This window comes from Carcharhinus amblyrhynchos, chromosome 8 (genome assembly GCF_965287045.1).
Source record: "Carcharhinus amblyrhynchos chromosome 8, sCarAmb.v2.hapA, whole genome shotgun sequence".
NCBI lineage: Eukaryota > Metazoa > Chordata > Chondrichthyes > Carcharhiniformes > Carcharhinidae > Carcharhinus > Carcharhinus amblyrhynchos.
This window is the reverse complement of record NC_137331.1, coordinates 59,448,290-59,467,159: the sequence shown is the minus strand read 5'-3', so window position 1 is coordinate 59,467,159 and position 18,870 is coordinate 59,448,290. Positions and strand designations below refer to the sequence as shown.

Below are 18,870 nucleotides of genomic sequence, written 5' to 3'. Positions count from 1 at the left end.
AGTGTTCCAATCAAGCTAGGGTGTAGAGAAAGATCAGTTTTATACATGGAAGTCTGATGGCAGCAGGGATGAAGCTGTTCTTGAGTCAGTTGGTATGTGATCTCAGACTTCTGTATCTTTTACCTGACAGAGAGCATGTCCAAAGTGCGTAGGGTCCTTGATTGTGCTGGCTGCTTTTCTAAGGCAGCAAGAAGAATCAATGGATGGGAGGCTGGTTTGGGTGATGCACACCTCGATGAGAGTTGTGCTGTCGAAAATGGAGTTTAGGGAGAGAATCAGCAATTGGATCCAACTGCTCGATACAAACTGCAGCAGCAGTTTCAATCAATGGGTAGGAATTGGAAAGTTTTTGATCAAACTTGGAGTCAAACAGAGCTATCCTCACTCCCGTACTGTTGGTGAGATGTATCAAATCTTTAGCTGAGTCTATTTATAGAGGGTTAAGAATCCCAGGCATTGGAGGCACTCAGATCAAAGCCTCTCATGAATTACTGTCTCCTACTTATTTATGCTGTTGGTTCACAGACTGAAGAACATTTGCAACAGGTTCAAATAGGCTTTGTAAGCTGAAGTAAATTCCAACTAAAGTAAGGCTATATTCTTTGAGAACTGGGCCAATTAATCCTTTGTCTGCTTTGATGCCAGATCAGCCAACCTGAAGATGCTGGAGATATGGTTTGGAGGGGCTGGAATATATGTCAAAAATGTACATACATGGAACAAAACTGGGCACGTGAAAGCAACAGTTCCTCTTCGTTACCGACAGGAAATTAGTAATTAAATGAAAGGTGCTCCATGTTGCTCTATATGGCACAAGTCTGGTCCATACCCTACTCCTGCATTCACCCAAGCCAGCTTCTGCTTTATCTGGAGATCAAAAATTGACCTTTGCTGCAGTTACAATATTCAAATTTTTGGACAAAGAAGGGTAAGAAAACATACGCAACGTTTTTCTTAAGCTAATGATAACATGTGTGTGTGTGTGTGTGTGTGTGTGTGTGTGTATGTGGCCACATCAAGCTGCGTGTAGATTCTTGGTATACAAACATCAAGTCTCACTACGTGCTGAAGTTCTATCTGTCCCTGCTGTTGCAAAGAATGGGTCAGGCCACATTGCCACAAAATACCCAAATCAGTTGGATACTGTAACATCAACTGTCCCTTGAAAAAACACCTTTGACAACAAATCCATCATGCTGAGATTGTGCACATAATGTCCTTGAAGCCCTGCAGGCAAAGGAGATAGTGGACACTAGCAGATGGTTCCTTGAGCTTATGGTCTAAGCTATTTGGCAGAAAGCCTTAATGCCAGAACTTTCAAACAAGTACCAAGACGTAGTTTAATTGGTGGTGAGAAGGGGCCTCCCTGTCAGCTGTTTTCTGCAGGGTAAGTCTAAGAGCTGAAGATGTGCAAAAATTTGTGGCAGTTGTTGGAAAGGATCAATGGGAAAAGGTTATTGTCTAAGGTCCTTCCACCTTAGTACAGGGGGACTGGAAGCAGTGTAAAGTCCCTGACTGTATGCACCAGAGAATGGTTAACAGTAGACATATACCAAGGTACCAAAATAATATTTTATATTGCACCTGATGTAATGTACCTTTTACATATTTTATAAATATTCTTTAGACAAAGTAAACCATTTGATTTCCTCCATATCCTGAAGGCATCAAGTCCTGTTGTACCATTAAATCCTTATGGTGAAGGAGGCTATTCATCCTATCAAATCTGCACTGGCTCTACAGAAGAGCATCTTACCCAGTGTCAACCACTCTCCTCCACCCTCCCCCCCACCCTCGAGCATTAACCATGTCTAACTCATCTAACCTATCCATATTTGGACATTGAGGGCAATTTAGCATGGCCAGTCTACTGAACTATACCTGCCAAAAATTAAGAAACTTACCACAGACCAGGCAATGAACCTGGAACTACTTGGTTTGTAGTTAATTGGCATGTGATATGGGTTTTCAAATTCTTTAATAGCAAAAAAGTGAAACAACTCAGTTAGCCCACCTTGCAATCTATTTCCTATGTCTGTTTTGGTTTACAGTACCACACTAGGTTTTACTTGGGCTGCAAGGAAGAACTTAAATCCAGTGTGATAAAATTTCCCATGCATGTTAAAACACTCATGCCCTGTTGAATAATTTGAGTAGTTTGGAATCAGTGATGTGTGACTAGCAGAAGGCGAAGCCTATGTTATGTGACTAGTGAAGCATGATGTTAGGACAGTGGGCTCAGACACCAACTCAATGTCTAATTAATTTTATCTGATTTTAGCTGTTTTTCATTTTTATTTGTCTTTTCAGATAAAACTTTTAAAAAGGTACACAACTACATGATAGCACACAGCAATTTATTTTGACAACATACATATGCTCTACATGGACAGTTGGTGCACCGTTTTTTGATCCTGGCAAAAGGAAGGACATGCACCAGTCTAATAAAAGGTGACAACAGATCACTGCAGAAGCTTAACCCATTTGGCAGTATAATGGCATAACTAAATAACCTTTCCGTATTAATGCAGCATCTGCGAATAATGCAAGACTGAATCAAAACTGGTGTTACGCAAATCTGTAGAGACTATGCAATCGGAGCAACTGCAGGATTTATCTAACTGCTACATGTATGACATTCAAAACTTCAACCCTGCAGAAACAAAACCACCTAAAATAAAAAAAATCAAAAACACAACCTTCAAAAAGTGTCCAATTAAAATGTGCTTAGCCAACACAGCATGCAAGATAGAACCATCACACATAAAATAGCTGTTAAGTGTTACAGAATCACTGTTTCCATCATACAAACTATGTACATTCTATACACAGTGCATCAGATGCTCCCTTTTCCATCTCTCAGTAGCAGCAAGCATAATCCTGCTATTGTGCATAGCAGTACAACTCAGGAGAGGAAAGAGTGTCTAAATATTTTATAGCTATTTAATAACTATGTACTATTTTGTTTTTTTACATGTCAGTGCTACATCTCCATGCACACATTTGTACTCTGCAGATCCATATAACTAAAACTCTTCTACAAAAAAAAATGCATACATAAATTTCTTTAAAATAAAAGTGCAAATACCTTCAGTTCAGGAAAGTTGAAGCTAATGCTTTACCTAGGCATGGGACCAAAGGTTCATTTTAAATCTAGGAAATCGGTTTTTAACATTCAATGAGATCAAACAAGTTTTCCTTTCTTCTGAGATACATTTTAAGATTAGACGGCTTGGTTTTAAATTTATATCTTATAAAGTAAACAAACTTAAATTTTTTTTTAAAAAAATCAATACTGAGCTTGAGGATATGTTTTTCCCCTCCCGTTTGCTGCAATATACTGATACCATAATATTGAAGAAACTTCAATATTATGAAGATGATACGTCATTATAGTTACATGAACTGCAATAAGGTGAGGCAATATGAAAAATGCACTAAAGATTTAACCCAATCGATTAAAAATGGCTAATTAGGTTTGTACAATGGAAATATTCCAAAGATAACCAAAATCAAATTAATCTGATAGGAGTTTAAAAGATTGTCTGCTGAAGTTGTAGCGCAATATATACAATTTCTTTCCAGCTTTAAAGTTGCTGAAAAGATTTCCTCTCACCATTAAATATATAATGTAATGATAATAATATCATTATGCCATGAAAAGGATACCAATCAGATGTGATGTAATGAAAACAAAAATAGATGAACATCTTCTGGACTTCTACTCCTCCCAAAACTGCAACCTTTCTTCACCAAAGGTAGATTGCAATTGGTGGAGTTAATGCTTCTTGTATTAAACAGAACATCTTTGTTTACAGTACATTTATGGAAGCATAACTTTTGTGAAAAACTGGTTAATTATGAATTGCAATCTTAAGGTGCAACTCACTAATAATGGACCTGCATGCAATATCTTGCTAAAAAGAATAAACAGCAGACTAGATCAACAGCAGCATTTCATGTCCTTTGGTTGTTCAGTCAGTTTTCAATTTAACAAGGCAGCATTGGTGCACATCCATTATTGGTGAAACATTTAAGTGCAGAGTATGAATGATATTGCAATTGTGACCATAGATTGGAAAGTGGAATGGTACTAACTCATCTATACTTACAAAGGCAGGATATGCTACTGTAAGATGCTTAAGAAAGAAGTTTGTGCGCAGTTCATGTTTTTTCTTCACCCACCTCCTCTCCTAGGAGATATGGTGAGAAGGAGTCGGGGGTGGGGGGAAGAGAGAGAGAGAGTGCGGAAAGTAGTGCAAGGGCAGTTTCAAGCAGGAGCTTTAATCAGCAGTTATTTTATGCAAAAGATAGATTAGGAAAGTTTTCTCCCTTCTGCCCATGCTTTGGATCCAAGAACTCAAGGGAATAAGGAGACAACTGAAAATGAATACAAATCCCTGCATCCCCCCCCAATTAACCAGTCCATTTTGATGGTTATTTTTCAAGATATTTGCATTTGTTAAGTGTCTAAATATGAAGAAAATGCATGTTAACAGATGTGCATATTTTGCAATGTGTAACCAGCAGTAATCATTTCTTATAAACAGGAATCAACAGCGTCTCCCTGGGTGCGCAATCCATACACATAAATACTATTAAGCTGAAAATAATTTAAGAAAATGTACCCTTTCCTCTCAATTAACAACTTTTCCTTGCTTCTACATACAATACATTCAAGATGCTATCTCACGTTTCAGAGACTTGCGTTAAATACTGGAAAAAAAATCTTCATCCTGTCTACTTACATTATAAAAACACTTGGTTTTAAGCTTCACTTACATTTATTTGATCATATATTAACATATGTTCAAAATAAAGGATACCATACAATAGGGAATTCTCTTGGTTTTGCCAATTGCCAAATAGCTGATATTAGTTGGTTTAATTTTTTTATGCTTGATTACAAGCAACAAATCTTAATTGGTCACTGTTCATTAAGAATTTGGGTCAGTTGCAAAAATATAACTACATGACAATTACCCATTATATGACATTATATCCATCAATAGCATTTAGTCTGTTCTTTTTACAGCATATTCAAGACAAAAGAGTGCAACTCAAGACAGTACTTTTCTCCACTTTTACATCCATTGTGTTTCATTTGGCTTTAAATATAAGCACATATTACATTTAGCAAAAGCAGCTTCATTTTAGTTTTGGTTAGGTTTTTTGTACATGTCAGAATTTTTAAACAGACTCTAACCTCTTCATAGAAATCAAACCTAGGTGGGTTAGGAGTTAAGTTTATGATAAAAAAAACTTCAGCTCAAAATCTGAATCCGTTTTAGTGTAGATTGATAGGGTTTTCTCAGTGGCGAGTTATAGGATCAGACTCCTGCTTGTGTTGCTGCCATTATATGCATTCAGGTACCTCCGAGCCTGTTCAGTCATTATTAGCTGATCTTCTGTCTTCCCACAAGCTACTGCTTCCCATTCACTGCTCATCTGTGTATTATACAAAACAAAATGAATCATACATTGAAAAAGGCATCCTCCAAATTTGTGACAACTTAAAAAACAACCAGAGTAGTTGGTTATCCATTAATTCATTGAATTCATTAATTATTCCTATACCATCTTACAGCTTTTTAAAGCCCTCTATTTAAATATCTCACCTCTAGAAGCTGGCCAATTACCTTCTTGTGTGATAAGGAGACGTTATCTAGTTACAATTATGCAATGTGCTGTCGCTATCTTCTCATGTTCAGTGAAACCACTTCCTCCCATGATCAGATCCTATGTACCTTGCATTGGGAACAAAATCAGGCCCAATATCCATTTATGTGGTTACAGTAGTGTATTGATTATGTAAATGAGATTTGAATCCCAAGGCCTGGACTAATCATTCAGAGACCACAAATTTAAATCCCACCATGAATGTTTTAAGATTTGAATGTGAAAGAAAAATGACTTGCATTTCTATGGTGCTTTTTTAAAAAAAAAAATCACAAAGCACTTGATAGCAATGAAGTACTTCCAAAATATAGTGACGGCTGTAACATGGGAAACACTGCAACTAATTTGCAGACAGCAAACTCCCACAAACAGCAATAGAATAATGGCTAAATAATCTATTTTTGTGATCAAAATCTGGAGTGGAACTTGAATCTGAAACTTTGTTGACTCAGAGGTGAGAGCACTTGTGACTGAGTCACAACTGTGGAGGCCGTGCTCCGATTTTACCCTTAGTTGCTAGTTGGTTCTCTTGCTCTTGCTTTGTGCTCTCCTCTTAATTTATTACATCTTCCCTGTTTTGAAAAGGATTTTATTATTAAACCTCATTGGTGATAGTATCTGTACGTCCTGAGAGGAAATCTTTTAGTCCTGAATATATCCTATAAAAAAAGAGTTATTTATCATGCAAATATTAGCTTTGTACCATTACAAGTTGCCTGTTCTCCCCTTGGTATAGCACTTTTAGTAATACAACCTGCTCATTTCCCGACAAAAATGAACAAGTGAGCTTCATTGCCAATTGTACCAACAATTGGTGCATTGGGAAACAGCTAATACATCCAAAATATTCCTATGCTACTCAAACACCACAAGGAGGACAAAGGATATCCCTTTGGTAAGATGTGCCTCCCAGTAGATGGTGGAAAGCTTAACTTTGGTTCCTTTCTCATCAAATATAGTTCTGTAAACTTTTAACATGAACACTTGTAGCAGATATCTCTATCCTGAAAACATTTAAACTCCAGAACATTCTAGGCTTTGCAATCAATATGTATTATGTCCTGGGCACAAATCTGCTCTCGAAGTGAATTCCATTATTTGCTAGGTTTAGACTTTGCTGTGACCTCCAACAGCACCAGAGCTTCCTACCAAGATCACTCTTCTGTTAGACTGCCTGTATTTTAGCACAAGACTTGCTTTTGTGGACTGAACTAGCTTTGATCATTCCTGATGACTCCTATATTGCTCAATATTTTACTCCCGTATTGAACAATCCCTTCATTGATATCCACTTGCTTCCCTTGTCTGTAGGTTTTGATCTGCTCCACTTGTCTTTCAGAAAGTGCCATCACCCTAGCTGGATTGACTCAACTTTCTGCCATTGCTCCTGATTTGTGCATCCCTATCTTCTCTACACGTTTTACAGACTAGCTATTTCATCCAAGCTGATCTTCACGATTTGCCTTTTCACACTTCTCTGAATTTACTGTTCATACATAGGTTTCAATTCCACTTATGCCAGATCTACGGTGCACACTCAGCTCATCTCCAATTTTCCTTGCCTCTCCAAAACCCCTTAGACATTGTGCTGTCTCCCAAACGTTTGCCCATTCAGATCAATGTCCAGCAATGCTGAAGAAGGAACAGAAACCTGATTGGAGGAATGCAAAGGTACAAGTGGCATCCTTTGTAACCATAGTGTATTATCCCTCTTCAACCTCAGCATGTTTAAACAGAGTCGCCACACCATTCTTCCTTCAACACTTCTCCATTACTCAGATCTTGATTGCTCTTATTCACTTCTGCTCTAGCCTATCCAGTAGCGCTAAAGCATCTCAAGCAACAACTTAATTTTCTACCTTTGTATCATTATCTTTAGACTCCCACAAGGGTCTATCCTTGGCACTTGAGTCTACAAACTGGCCATTGGCATTATATGGAAATGTGGAGTCAGCTCCCACGTGTATATTGATGACACACAGTTCCATTTCTGCACCACATTTCCTGATTCTTCCAGCACCCATGCTATCCCTAACGAATGTACGTTCTTGGTTTTCAGAAGACAAGAAGCTTCAAAGTCAACATTGAAGATGACTTTTAATATCAAATACATAAAACTTGGTATTACGTCAACCTCCAGTATTGGGAAACCAGGTCTACAGGATTGAATCCATTGCAAGAAAAAGCTTCAATGGGCATTAGATAAGTTGCCTAAAATTACTTTTGAAAATCATGAAACCATATGCTCCAGATCCTCTCAGGATGTCTCCTTTGATGGATTGCCACCATGAGATAATATTGACTGGTTTAGCCTTACAGTCACTATGGAGGAGGACATCCTGGATCTGGCCAGTCACTAGAGGGCCAGGTTGGTTGGCAGAGAAGAGGCAGCAGTTAATGCTGGCAATGGTCTAATCTGCAGGGACAGGGAACAGATGGATGTGTGCACAGTGTAATGAGTAGCGATTACATCTGCTCCAAGCATCATGTATCACGCCCACTGACAGTCTAGGGAGTTGGGACTGGCTTTTACTGTCAGCTGCTGTACAAAAAAAAACTTGTAGTGAGATACAGTGAATTTAAAAACAAACTGCCAACTGAACACACAGTTCCAAACTATATGTTAATTCTTATCTCATTATTGTATGTCCTTGCACACAATGTGTGTCTGTGTCTACAGAAAACAGGTTTTGCAGCTGTTATCAAAATTTGTTGTGTTTGCTGTGTACTTTTCAGGAATGCAACCAATTTTCAGTGAACCCAGCATGCCTTCTGAGTTTTAAAATGTAGTTTAACAGTCAATTTTTTAAGCTTAGCAGAGTTAGTTACATAGGCAGAAATATCTTAAAATGATGTATTTGCAAAAATGAAGTCTTTGCGTATACTGAAGCAAACAGAACTAAGCATACATAGGATCCCTCAGTCTAGGATATTACCCTGAGGAATTCATGCTGTGATAGCCTGGAGGCAAGATGATTGACCTGCAACCACCACAACCATCTCCCTCTGAGCCAGATATGACCTCATCCAGAGCAGAGTCTTCCCTAATTCCCATTGTCTCCAGTTTTGCTAGGGCTCCTTGAAGCCATACTTGGTTAATTGCTGCCTTGATGTCAAGGGCAGTCACTCTCATATCATCTCTGGCATTCAGCTCTTTCATCCATGTTTGAACCAAGACTGTAACAAAGTAAGGAGCTGAATAATTCTGGCAGAATCCAAACTGAGCACCTGTGAGCAGGTGACTACCAAGTAAATGCCACTTGATAGCACTGCCAATGATTGACAGTGTAGATCGATGGGTGTGATAATTGGCCAGCTTGAATCTGTCCTGATTCCTGTGTACAGGACATAGCTGGACAAGTTTCAACTGATAGATGCCAGTGTTGTAGATGCACTGGAACAACATAGCTAGGGGCACGGCAAGATCTGGTGCACAAGACTTCAGGACTATTGCTGGAATATTGTCAGGGCTCATAGCCTTTGCGGTATCCAGTGCCTTCAGCCGTTTCTTGATATGACGGAGCGAATCAAATTGGCTGAAGACTGACATTTGTGATGCTGGGGGGCTCCAGAGAAAGCAGAGATCATCCATTTGGCACTTGTGGCTGAATATTATTGAAAATGCTTTAGCCTCATCTTTTACACAGATGTGCTGCACTCCTTCATCATTTCAGGATGGGGATATTTGCAGAGCCTCCTCCTCCAGTAAGTTGTTTACTGGTTCACCACTATTCATGGCTAGATGTGGACTAATCTCTTATTAGTCCAGCAATAACACCATTAAAATCAATGGTAATTTTCAAATGCAAAACAATGGCAAAATCAAATTCCCCACAAGAGTTTCTGGGCATATCCATGAAATGGTTGGATGAACGAGGATGGAGTGGAGTTGCATGCGGATCGATGAATGTGCAATAGGCTGGCTCGAGGCTTTGATGAAGGACACACCAGTGTGGAACATGTTCAGATTCCATTTAAGCAATGCGAGCGTGAGCAAAGGAATAACACCCAAATTGCAGTTATACTGGGGATCTAACAACTGTAGTTCAACCTTTGGATGTGTGTCTCAATGAGCCATTGAGAAAACACATTCATGCCAAATAAAGTGGGTGGATGCTTGACAGAGGAAAAACCCTTCAGAAAGAGTAGAAATATACATGCTGTCCAGTGATGTTCTGTGCAGTTTTGTCATCAAATCATGAAATGCTATTAATGCAAGATTATCAGACTGTTTAAAAAAGAGTATCAAATTTAGTGGACAGCAAGGATGATTTGTTGAGGCATAACAATTCTGAAACAAAGTGCCACATCAGATCCAGAGAATGATCCTTATGATTATACCACAGCCAAAGTGACTCAATGAATTTAATGAACTCATCATCAAATGGTTAAGACAATATGTTTGATGGTTTTTAATCATTGATTGTGGATTGAATTAATTCACTGTTATGCTTTTCACATTTCAAAATGGCAACCTGTGGTTTACATTTTATACCTGTGTAGAAGTCAACATAAGTTTGGAAAGATTTTTGAGGCTTCAAAGGCAGATTTATAGGCCGCAATCTAGGGAACCTTCTCAGTGCTCTTCCTCGTTGTTGAGATGTAGTCAACTATCATATTCTTTGAGCTGTTACTTGGCAGCCTGAGGGACTGGCATTGACCTCAGAGAAAGAACAGGAACTGAGGGTGACTCACACCATCCTTACTCCACACAATACAAGCTCAGACATTGACCACAGTGGATTTGTGTGAGTTGGCTGAGATGGATGCACCAACTGGTTTTAAGCACTGGACAACAGTCAGACCAGCTACCGGAGCCACTGATAGTCCAGGTCTTTGATTCTCGGGGCAGTGAGAGAGACCAGGAAGATGCTGAGCCCAGACAAATGAGCAGCCTCTGCAGATGTCCATGAGACAACAGATGTTGAATATCCAAAGGGAGGTGCATGAAAATCTCATGGAAATTCCAGTGGACATGCACACCTCAGGTACAGACACTGAAGAAGTCTATCCAGGATACATGTGCTGCAAACACACTCACTTTTTAACATGCAGCTTCCATCACCAAGATCAGCGACTCTCAGGCAGTAGCCAGAACTAAAGCTCAATTAGGGATTTCTGGTTATGCACCCACGTACCGTTAATGATCTCAGCCATGCAAAGTCCCTATTATTTGCTGGTAAACAGGGAGGGTTATTGGTACCTCATGGTGACAGAGGAGCTATCTGCAACTAGCAATGCACTTGTGGTGATGAAAGCAGCTCCCTTGTCCTTCTTCCAGTGACACCAGCACTTCAGGATGCCTCAGTGATAGAAGACACAGTCACTCTCCTCATGTGAGCAAAGCATGCCCATCAAGGTCATCTTAGCCAATAGAGTACCATGTACTATAGCCTGCCTCCAACATCACTGGCAACAATGGAGTAACACCATGGTGCAATATTTGTCAATGAACAAAAAAAGTCACTGTAGACCCAGAAGGACTAATATGGGTGTCCACTGGGTGAGTAAAGCTGAAAGGGTTGTATGGCTCATCTGGTCTTTATTTGACACATTCTGCGGTTGTCTCCTGTTTATATATGGACTGGACATTACCTTAAATTAAAAAGGGTTGCAATGCCATCTCACCTTCAAACGAAAATCAGATGCCCTTCTAAGAGTGTTTGTAGAAACAAGCCTTTCGGATTCCTCAGCATGTGCTTAATAGGGCTCAGCAGAAGTCAGATGGCATGTCCATACTGGTGGTTGGGAAAGGCTTGCATAACCTCAGCTGAAATCAGTGCCTCTCCCTAACAGTCTCTGGTGGCCACCACGTGTGACACTATGGTGATGTGTCACCTTACATTCTGCCTCTAAGTCATTGTTGAAACTAACAGAGTTGCCAACTCTCTAACTCCCACTGCCATTTAACATTTACTTCATGTTGATTGGCAGTGGGTGGGACCTCTACCCACCCTTGGAAGATTGGCCAACAGCCCTTGAACCAACCAAGCAGAATGGTGCATGGACAGAAGTAATGCAGCAGCCCTCTGTCTGAGTCCTGGGACCTTCAAAAAGATAAGTCTCGGGGGTGGAGGGGGCAGTGCCATGGACTGAGCGGGACAGGACAACTCTGATGAGCCTTCAGAGTAAGGAAAACCTTGCTCTCACTGAACTTTAGGGTAAAATGCAAATATCACTTTCCCATCCTGCCTGCACCCATTAACCTAAACATTGAGGCTTGGAGGGTATCTGGGAGGAATCCCATCCATTCAGTTTGATGCAGTTCCCCCTCCCCCCAGCTCAGAACTCATCTTGGGGGAAGGGGTATGGCAGGGCGGGGTGGGGGGAGGGTATAATTCGACTCAAGAATTCCACTCTTCTAAAAATGTGCCAATCACTAATTTGAAATAGTGGTGCTGAAGATTTCAAGATGTTGCAAAAATCCCTGATCATCGAAAGGACCCTGAAGCATAGAACTTTAGAGCTGCCATTAATTTTAGTGCTGCAGGTGCTGAAATATTACCCACACAGTTGGAACTTATCGCCCCAGAAACCATGTCACAGGTGGATGTCATCACCTAAATGGAGAGACGTAGTTTTCTGTGACAATGACACTTGGTCTTATGGAAGGAATTAGAATGATGCCTGTACACCCTTCCATCAGGTTGTGTTTTCTCCTTCTGCATACTTTCCAAAGTTCATTTTGCTGAGCTTCTGGGCCTTCAAAGTTACCAAGAAGCTCATAATGCTGGCAGATTGGTTGTCTGGTCAGCAGCCTTCCTCTCCCCCTTCCTTCATTCAAATCACAGGAGGCTCCACTGGAATGGACTTTTCCTATGACATCTTTGGCTTGTTTTGCTGCAGCCTGCCCAGTATTTGCCCTTCTATGGTTCATGACCCCCTTAAGTTGATCATTTCATTGGCACAACAGGAAACCTGTCCACAAAGTCAAACAATTTCACTGACTTCTCCTACAGATTAGCTGCAGCACTTTAAGGTGCTGGCTTTTACCTATCCTAAAGCCCACCGAGACGCCCAGCTAGCTGTGCAGCCCCTACAACAACCACAAAAGCTATGCAAAATACCAGGGAATTGGTCATTTAATTGTCACAATTATGTGATAATTGGCCTGAGATGGAAGGAGTGAGGGCTTCTGACTTTTGGACCTGCTTGCCTTCCATAATAGAAGAATTAAGGTGACCTGACATCATTATACTCAAATTTATGTGGATTGTGAGGGACATCTGTTTTTTTTCCATCTGCAGTAAACATTGGGCTCAAGTAGCCAGAACTGAAGGTACTTAGGATATATGGGGAGACACATGATCAAATTGTAGTTTCTCCAAAAAAATTACTAATTACTTCTCTGAAACATGTATAAAAACTTAAATGAAGGAATGTTTTTCCTGTAATGCATACAGACTTTCAAAGAGACCAGTGCCACAGCTTACCAGTATAAAAGTTTCAAACCATATAGCTTTTGAAGTATTTTGTTGCTTTATCTCAGACAAGATAACATTTCTGCTCTGTGTATTTGTGGTGATGATGTCCGAATTATAGTTTGTGCAACCTAAAAGTTTCCTCAGTAATGAGCTGGTCAACAGGCTCTCAGACTGTAAAGGAGGCAATTTATTTCCCCCATTCTTTCTTAATGAAAAAGGGCATATAAGCAAGCAACTTTTAAACTTACCCAGTGATTCATGCCAAAGACCTGTGGACATGCAAGACAAATCTAGATCGACTCACTTGTAATTTTACCCCTCGCTGTGAAAAAAGGCTTCAAAAATGCAAAATTTTAAAAAATACATCTTTTGATTAGAACAATATTTACTTTATAATTTTGTGATTTGCCACTTTTTCCTCATTCTCTCCTAAAAAGGTACTGACTCTTGTTAGGCCCCAAAAATCAGACACACAAATCCAGCAAGAGTCATCGATAGCAAATCAGGAAAACCAGCTTATCTGATTTTGCCCTCCCCTACATGCAGGAAGAACTAGACAATATAAATGCTCTGTCGGTGCATATTGAACTTCATTCAAAGAGTACAACTACACTTAGGTTGCACAAACTATAATTCTTCCCAATTTACATGAACAACCTTTGTATTGCTGTTACCTTTTACTTCTGTATCACAAATCTTGCAAACAAATTTAACTGTTAATGCTAGCCAAATCCATCTTTTTACCCTTGCCACGGCACAAATTTAAGTCACAAACCCGCTTCGAACGCCTCAATTGCTTGTCTTCAAAAAAGATCAAAAACACCATCTTTTCCAAAGATCCTATTCTGTTGTCCAGCTCAGTGGAACTGCCCTTCCAATCTTGGATGAGCCACAATTTCATCCAGTAAAAAATCTCCCCCTCCACTTCAGCTCAATTCTTTGGCTAAGTATTTGGTCATTTTTTCCGAACATCTTTTAATTCCTGTTCAATTTTGCTTGAGATATTCTTTATAGTGGTGCGACATATTCAAAATTAAAGACACCAAATAAATGCTACATATTGTTCTTGTAACTTGAATGACTTTTTCCAATAGGTTTTTTTGCCTTTTGTGGGAAAAGGTAGTATATGTAAACAAAGTAACCTCCGATGCAAAAAAAAAACTCAGTGAAAGAGTGTCACTAATCTTGCACAGTAGTTATCACTGCTGCCTCACAGCTCCAGTGTCCTGGGTTTGATTCCCAGCTTGGGTCCCTGTCTGTGTGGGGTTTGCACATTCTCCCCGTGTCTGCGTGGGTTTCTTCTGGGTGCTCTGGTTTCCTCCCACAGTCCAAAGATGTGTGGGTTAGGTGCATTGGTCACGCTAAATTGCCCTTTAGTGTCCTGGGATACTAGGTTAGAGGGATTGGTGGGGTAAATGTGGGGTTACAGGGATGGAGCGTAGGTGGGATTGTTGTCGATGCAGACTCAATGGGCCAAATAGCCTCCTTCTGCACTGTAGGGTTTCTATTGCTTTTCATAGTACACAAGGATGCAAAATTTCATCAACCTTCCTGAAGAAACTGCATTTTCTAAACTGAACATATTATAATGTATAAACGCATACATCCTAAGAACAAAAATGATCATATCTATGGTGGACAATCCATCTATCTTCATTCAATTGTTTTATACAAATGGAAGTATGTTGTTTCACTGGTATGAACCAGACAAGAAGAGTGCCAAAATACTTACTCTGAGCTGACATCTTACAGCAATCATTCCTTAAACTTATAAACTGCTTCAAAAAGCTTCAAAATGAACTGTTCGCATGAACGAGAACCACCATTCAACTTAAATCCCCACTGAATAATACAAAAGTTAAAGATTTATGTGCAATCATGTGATGATTCCCTTTAGTGGAAATATAATAACTGCACGGAAGCGGAAGTAAATGAAGTTACTTTATTTACACCATACATCTGTACACAGCCAGCTCTCCAGTTGCTCCCTGCTGAATGCAGGCTAGGAGGTTGACACACCTGCTTTAAATAGGGAGCATGAGGCTCCCTGATTTAACTATCAATTATGACTCATCAGGTACTTTTTACTGTGTACCAACAAATTAGACAAAATTAACTTACGAAAACTCATCAGGTACTTTTTTGGTAGGGAAGACTCATTGGGTAGTTCTTTTCATACCAAACAAAAAAAAACAAACTCAAATTAACTTAGGGTTTCATACTCTAGCAAGCGAACCACATTAGCCTGGCTGAAGTCATTACAGGAAGATACTGGAGGGGACTGATAAAACTGAAGCATTGCAATTCCTCTGTAAAGAGCAAAACCTGATTTTTAAAAATGCATTAATGGAATGTGGATATCACTGGCTAGACCATCATTTATTGCTAATCTCAATTGCCCTGGAGAAGGTGGTGGTGATTCATCTTCTTGAACCCTTGTAGTCCATGTGGTGTTAACAGCCACAGTGCTGTTAGGGAAAATATTCCAGGATTATAATCCAGTGACAGTGAAGGAACAACAATATAGTTCTAAGTCAGGATAATGTGTGGCTTGGAGGACAACCTGAAGGTGATAGTGTTTCCATGCATCTGCTGCCCTTATCCTCTGAGATGGTACAGGCCACAGGTTTGGAAGATGCTGTTGAAGAAGCCTTGGTGAGTTGCTGCACTGCATTGTGTTGATGGTATGGGATTGAATGCTTAAGGTGATGGATGAGGTGTCGATCAAGCAAGTTGCTTTGTTGTATATGGTGTCGAATTTCTTGAATGTTGTTGGAACTGCACTCACCCAGACAAGTGGAGAGTATTTAATAATTTTTTTGCAGCAATGAGCAAGAGCCAAGAATGCCATGTAGAGTTGGCAAAAAAATAAGCAATACATCAAACACCTCAGTTCTTCTTCTGTTACCAAGAAGCAATTTAGAATCCTGCCCACTCCATCCCATGGAGGGAGGCGATGGCCTAATAGTATTATCGTTAGACCATTAATCCAGAAACTCAGCTAATGTTCTGGGGACCTGGGTTCGAATCCCGTCAAGACAAATAGTGGAATTTGATAGTGTCTGGAATTAAAAATCTACCCATGATCATGAAACCATTGTCAAATGTCAGAAAATCTCATCTGGTTCACCAAGATGCTTTAGGAAAGGAAATATGCTGTCTTTACCAGATCTGGCCTACGTGACGCCAGAGCCATAGCAATGTAGTTGACTCTCAATTGCCCAAGGGCAACTAGGGATGAGCAATAAATGCTGGCCAACCAGTGACACCCATGTCCCATGAATCAATATTTAAAAAAAAATTGGATAAGCAATTCCAAATCTCTCCTCACCTAATACCACATCCCTGAGAAGCAGTTTGAGGCTTTTAACCTCAAGAAATTTCACCCCTCACAAAGCCTCAAAAGAAGCAATGGCGTCCTCACTCTCCAAACTGATGAGCAATTCTATCCTATCCTTGAGAGTCAATGGTTAGAAATAGAGAGGTTGTATAAGTAACATGGAATCAAGGTTCACAGAATGGAACTGTCACATATCAGGTGAACCTTTAAAAAGGGAAAAGTTACTGATAATTCCATTTGTATGTAGAGGTTGAATGAACAATGGACCTCGAAATAAAGCAGCAATCCATTATGGAACAAATCTAAAGCTACCATAATACCAAATGTGAATTAATGGCTCCAAAAGGAATTTTATTTTAAAGGATAAAATTCAATGTCTGGTTTCAATTTTTAAAACAAATGCTAAAGTATCATCAATTCTTTCAGCAGATAGCCAAAAAAGGATTTTCCCTGTAATCCTCCAGAGGCTGAGACCTTGTTCACGAATATTTCATTTGGATAGCTCTGCTAATTCTAAACACATTCTGAAATGAATGCTACTAAAAAATACAATTAAATCAGTTGCAGGAGGAAGTATGTAGAAAGTTTAAAAATTTCATAGTGAACCCCTTCAAATTTAGTTAAATATACTAAGCCCAAGTTGAATTTTTCTGCATTAAATCCAACATAATTTGCCATTTTACACAGCAAGGTCCCACAATAATGAATAAGAATGACCAGTTAATCTGTTTTGATGGCATAATAAAGAATAATTATATGCCAAGCCACTGAGAGAACTTGCTTTTTTTTCAAATAATTTAAGCGTCCTTCATGTCTAAAGAGCAGGCAGAGGGGTCTTCAGTTTTACATCTAAACTGAAAGATTGCACCTCTGATAAAACAGTGTTCCCTCAGAAGTGCAACAAAGTGTCAGTTAAATTTATGGAATGGGATTTTAATCCGCAACCTTCTGACCAATAAAATTTCAAGCCAAACTGATACTATTAATGAGGCAACATGCCTATTTTCAGTGCAGTAACTGCTATATGGTACTGCCAAATACTGTAAGTCGATTCAAATGGCTCGACATGAACAGTCCATGATGTAGTCTGTTAGTGAAACTCATTTTTATTGCGCAAGTTGTGGCTGTTGAGTGGATAGTTTGTAATGGCAGGTTATATCGCTAGCCTGCTGACTAAATGGATAGTTCCCTACAAGAAGATTGTGAACTGGGAAAGGAAGGAAATTAATAGCCAATGGGTAAATTTACTAGATCTTGTTTTGCTCATCTCTTTGGAATTCAGGTAAATAATAAAAACAGTAAGGATCCAAGATCAAATCATCTACTTTGTCAAGAAGAAATCATGGGGAAAACTCAAGAACAAAATCAGAAAACAGGTTGTCAGAAAGACAGCATTCTAAAAAAAGTAATTTTCCAGTGATAGATATAATCTCAGAAAAATTGTAAATGTACAATTTTATTAGCTCACAGAGCTTCCCCACTGTAACACATAGTATGAATAGTTGATTTAAATAAAACTGTTTATATGGTAAGGAAAGTAGTTAAGCAGGTATCTGAAAGAAACCACTTCATCAACCAGGTGAAGCAATGATAACTAATATGAAAGTTAAACTTGAGCTAATTGCAACAAATTGTTTTGCAAATTGTAACAGTTCTCATATCAATTCTCTCTTTAAGACATGCTAGTGCTTAATTAATTTGTTTCTAAAAATGACTACTTTGCAAAGTTTCCAATATGCATTAATAAACTCACCTGTACATCTGAAACAGAGGTCTGTGTGAATTTTTGAGTACCAAGATCATCCTTGATCCATGTGTCTAAAACAAGAGATTTTCGAACTTTCTTGAAAGGAGCAACGTGCTGCGATTTGTTAGGAGTGGGGAAAACAACAGGAGTAAAGATGAATACCATGGATTTGCAAATCAGTCAGAATAGCCATAATCAAACTATTCAGGCTGCAAGAACTAAGAAACTACATTAGCACCTCTTGCTCACAAATTTTGAAGATGGGATCCATTTCTTCTCCAAGTAATATGTCAGTGCCAGTCTCCTTCTTCAAGACCTCTCGAATATCCTCTTCTAAGTGCGCAAGTGACTGTGGCTGGGTAAACAGAGGAGTGATTACATTTTTCTCATTTAAAATTATAGCAGCTGTTTAAACTGTTCAAGCGGCTTAGAGCTATTATAGTTTAAAATAACTTTAAGACTTCCTTTTGTGTTAAAATTTATTTGTTCCTTTATAAAATATAATATATGAAATAGGATCAAGAATTAATTTTTAATACAAGTCCTCAAAAGGCAAAATATTTTAAAAACATTTGAGACTCCACAGAATTGTCATGAGAGATAATGTGAAAAGGAGCCAAAGTGAAGAAATTGACAGGAAAATAGTTCATAAAATATTAACTTCACTCCTTCCCCGGCTC

The 18,870-nt window shown here is 39.2% G+C and overlaps 1 protein-coding gene across 2 annotated transcripts in view; it reads right to left on the bottom strand.

The window, feature by feature from the left end:
* Positions 1–4,263: 4,263 nt before the first annotated feature.
* mybl1 (MYB proto-oncogene like 1) overlaps positions 4,264–18,870 on the bottom strand; it is a 72,462-nt gene continuing 57,855 nt past the window's right edge. For both annotated transcript variants that reach the window (XM_080194891.1, XM_080194892.1), the window contains 3 exons: positions 18,429–18,545; positions 18,197–18,304; positions 4,264–5,448 (listed from right to left, as the gene is read on the bottom strand). In XM_080194891.1, coding sequence (XP_080051017.1) covers positions 5,323–5,448; positions 18,197–18,304; positions 18,429–18,545 — 351 coding nt within the window. In that variant the 3' untranslated portion in view covers positions 4,264–5,322. The remainder of the gene's footprint in view (positions 5,449–18,196; positions 18,305–18,428; positions 18,546–18,870) is intronic.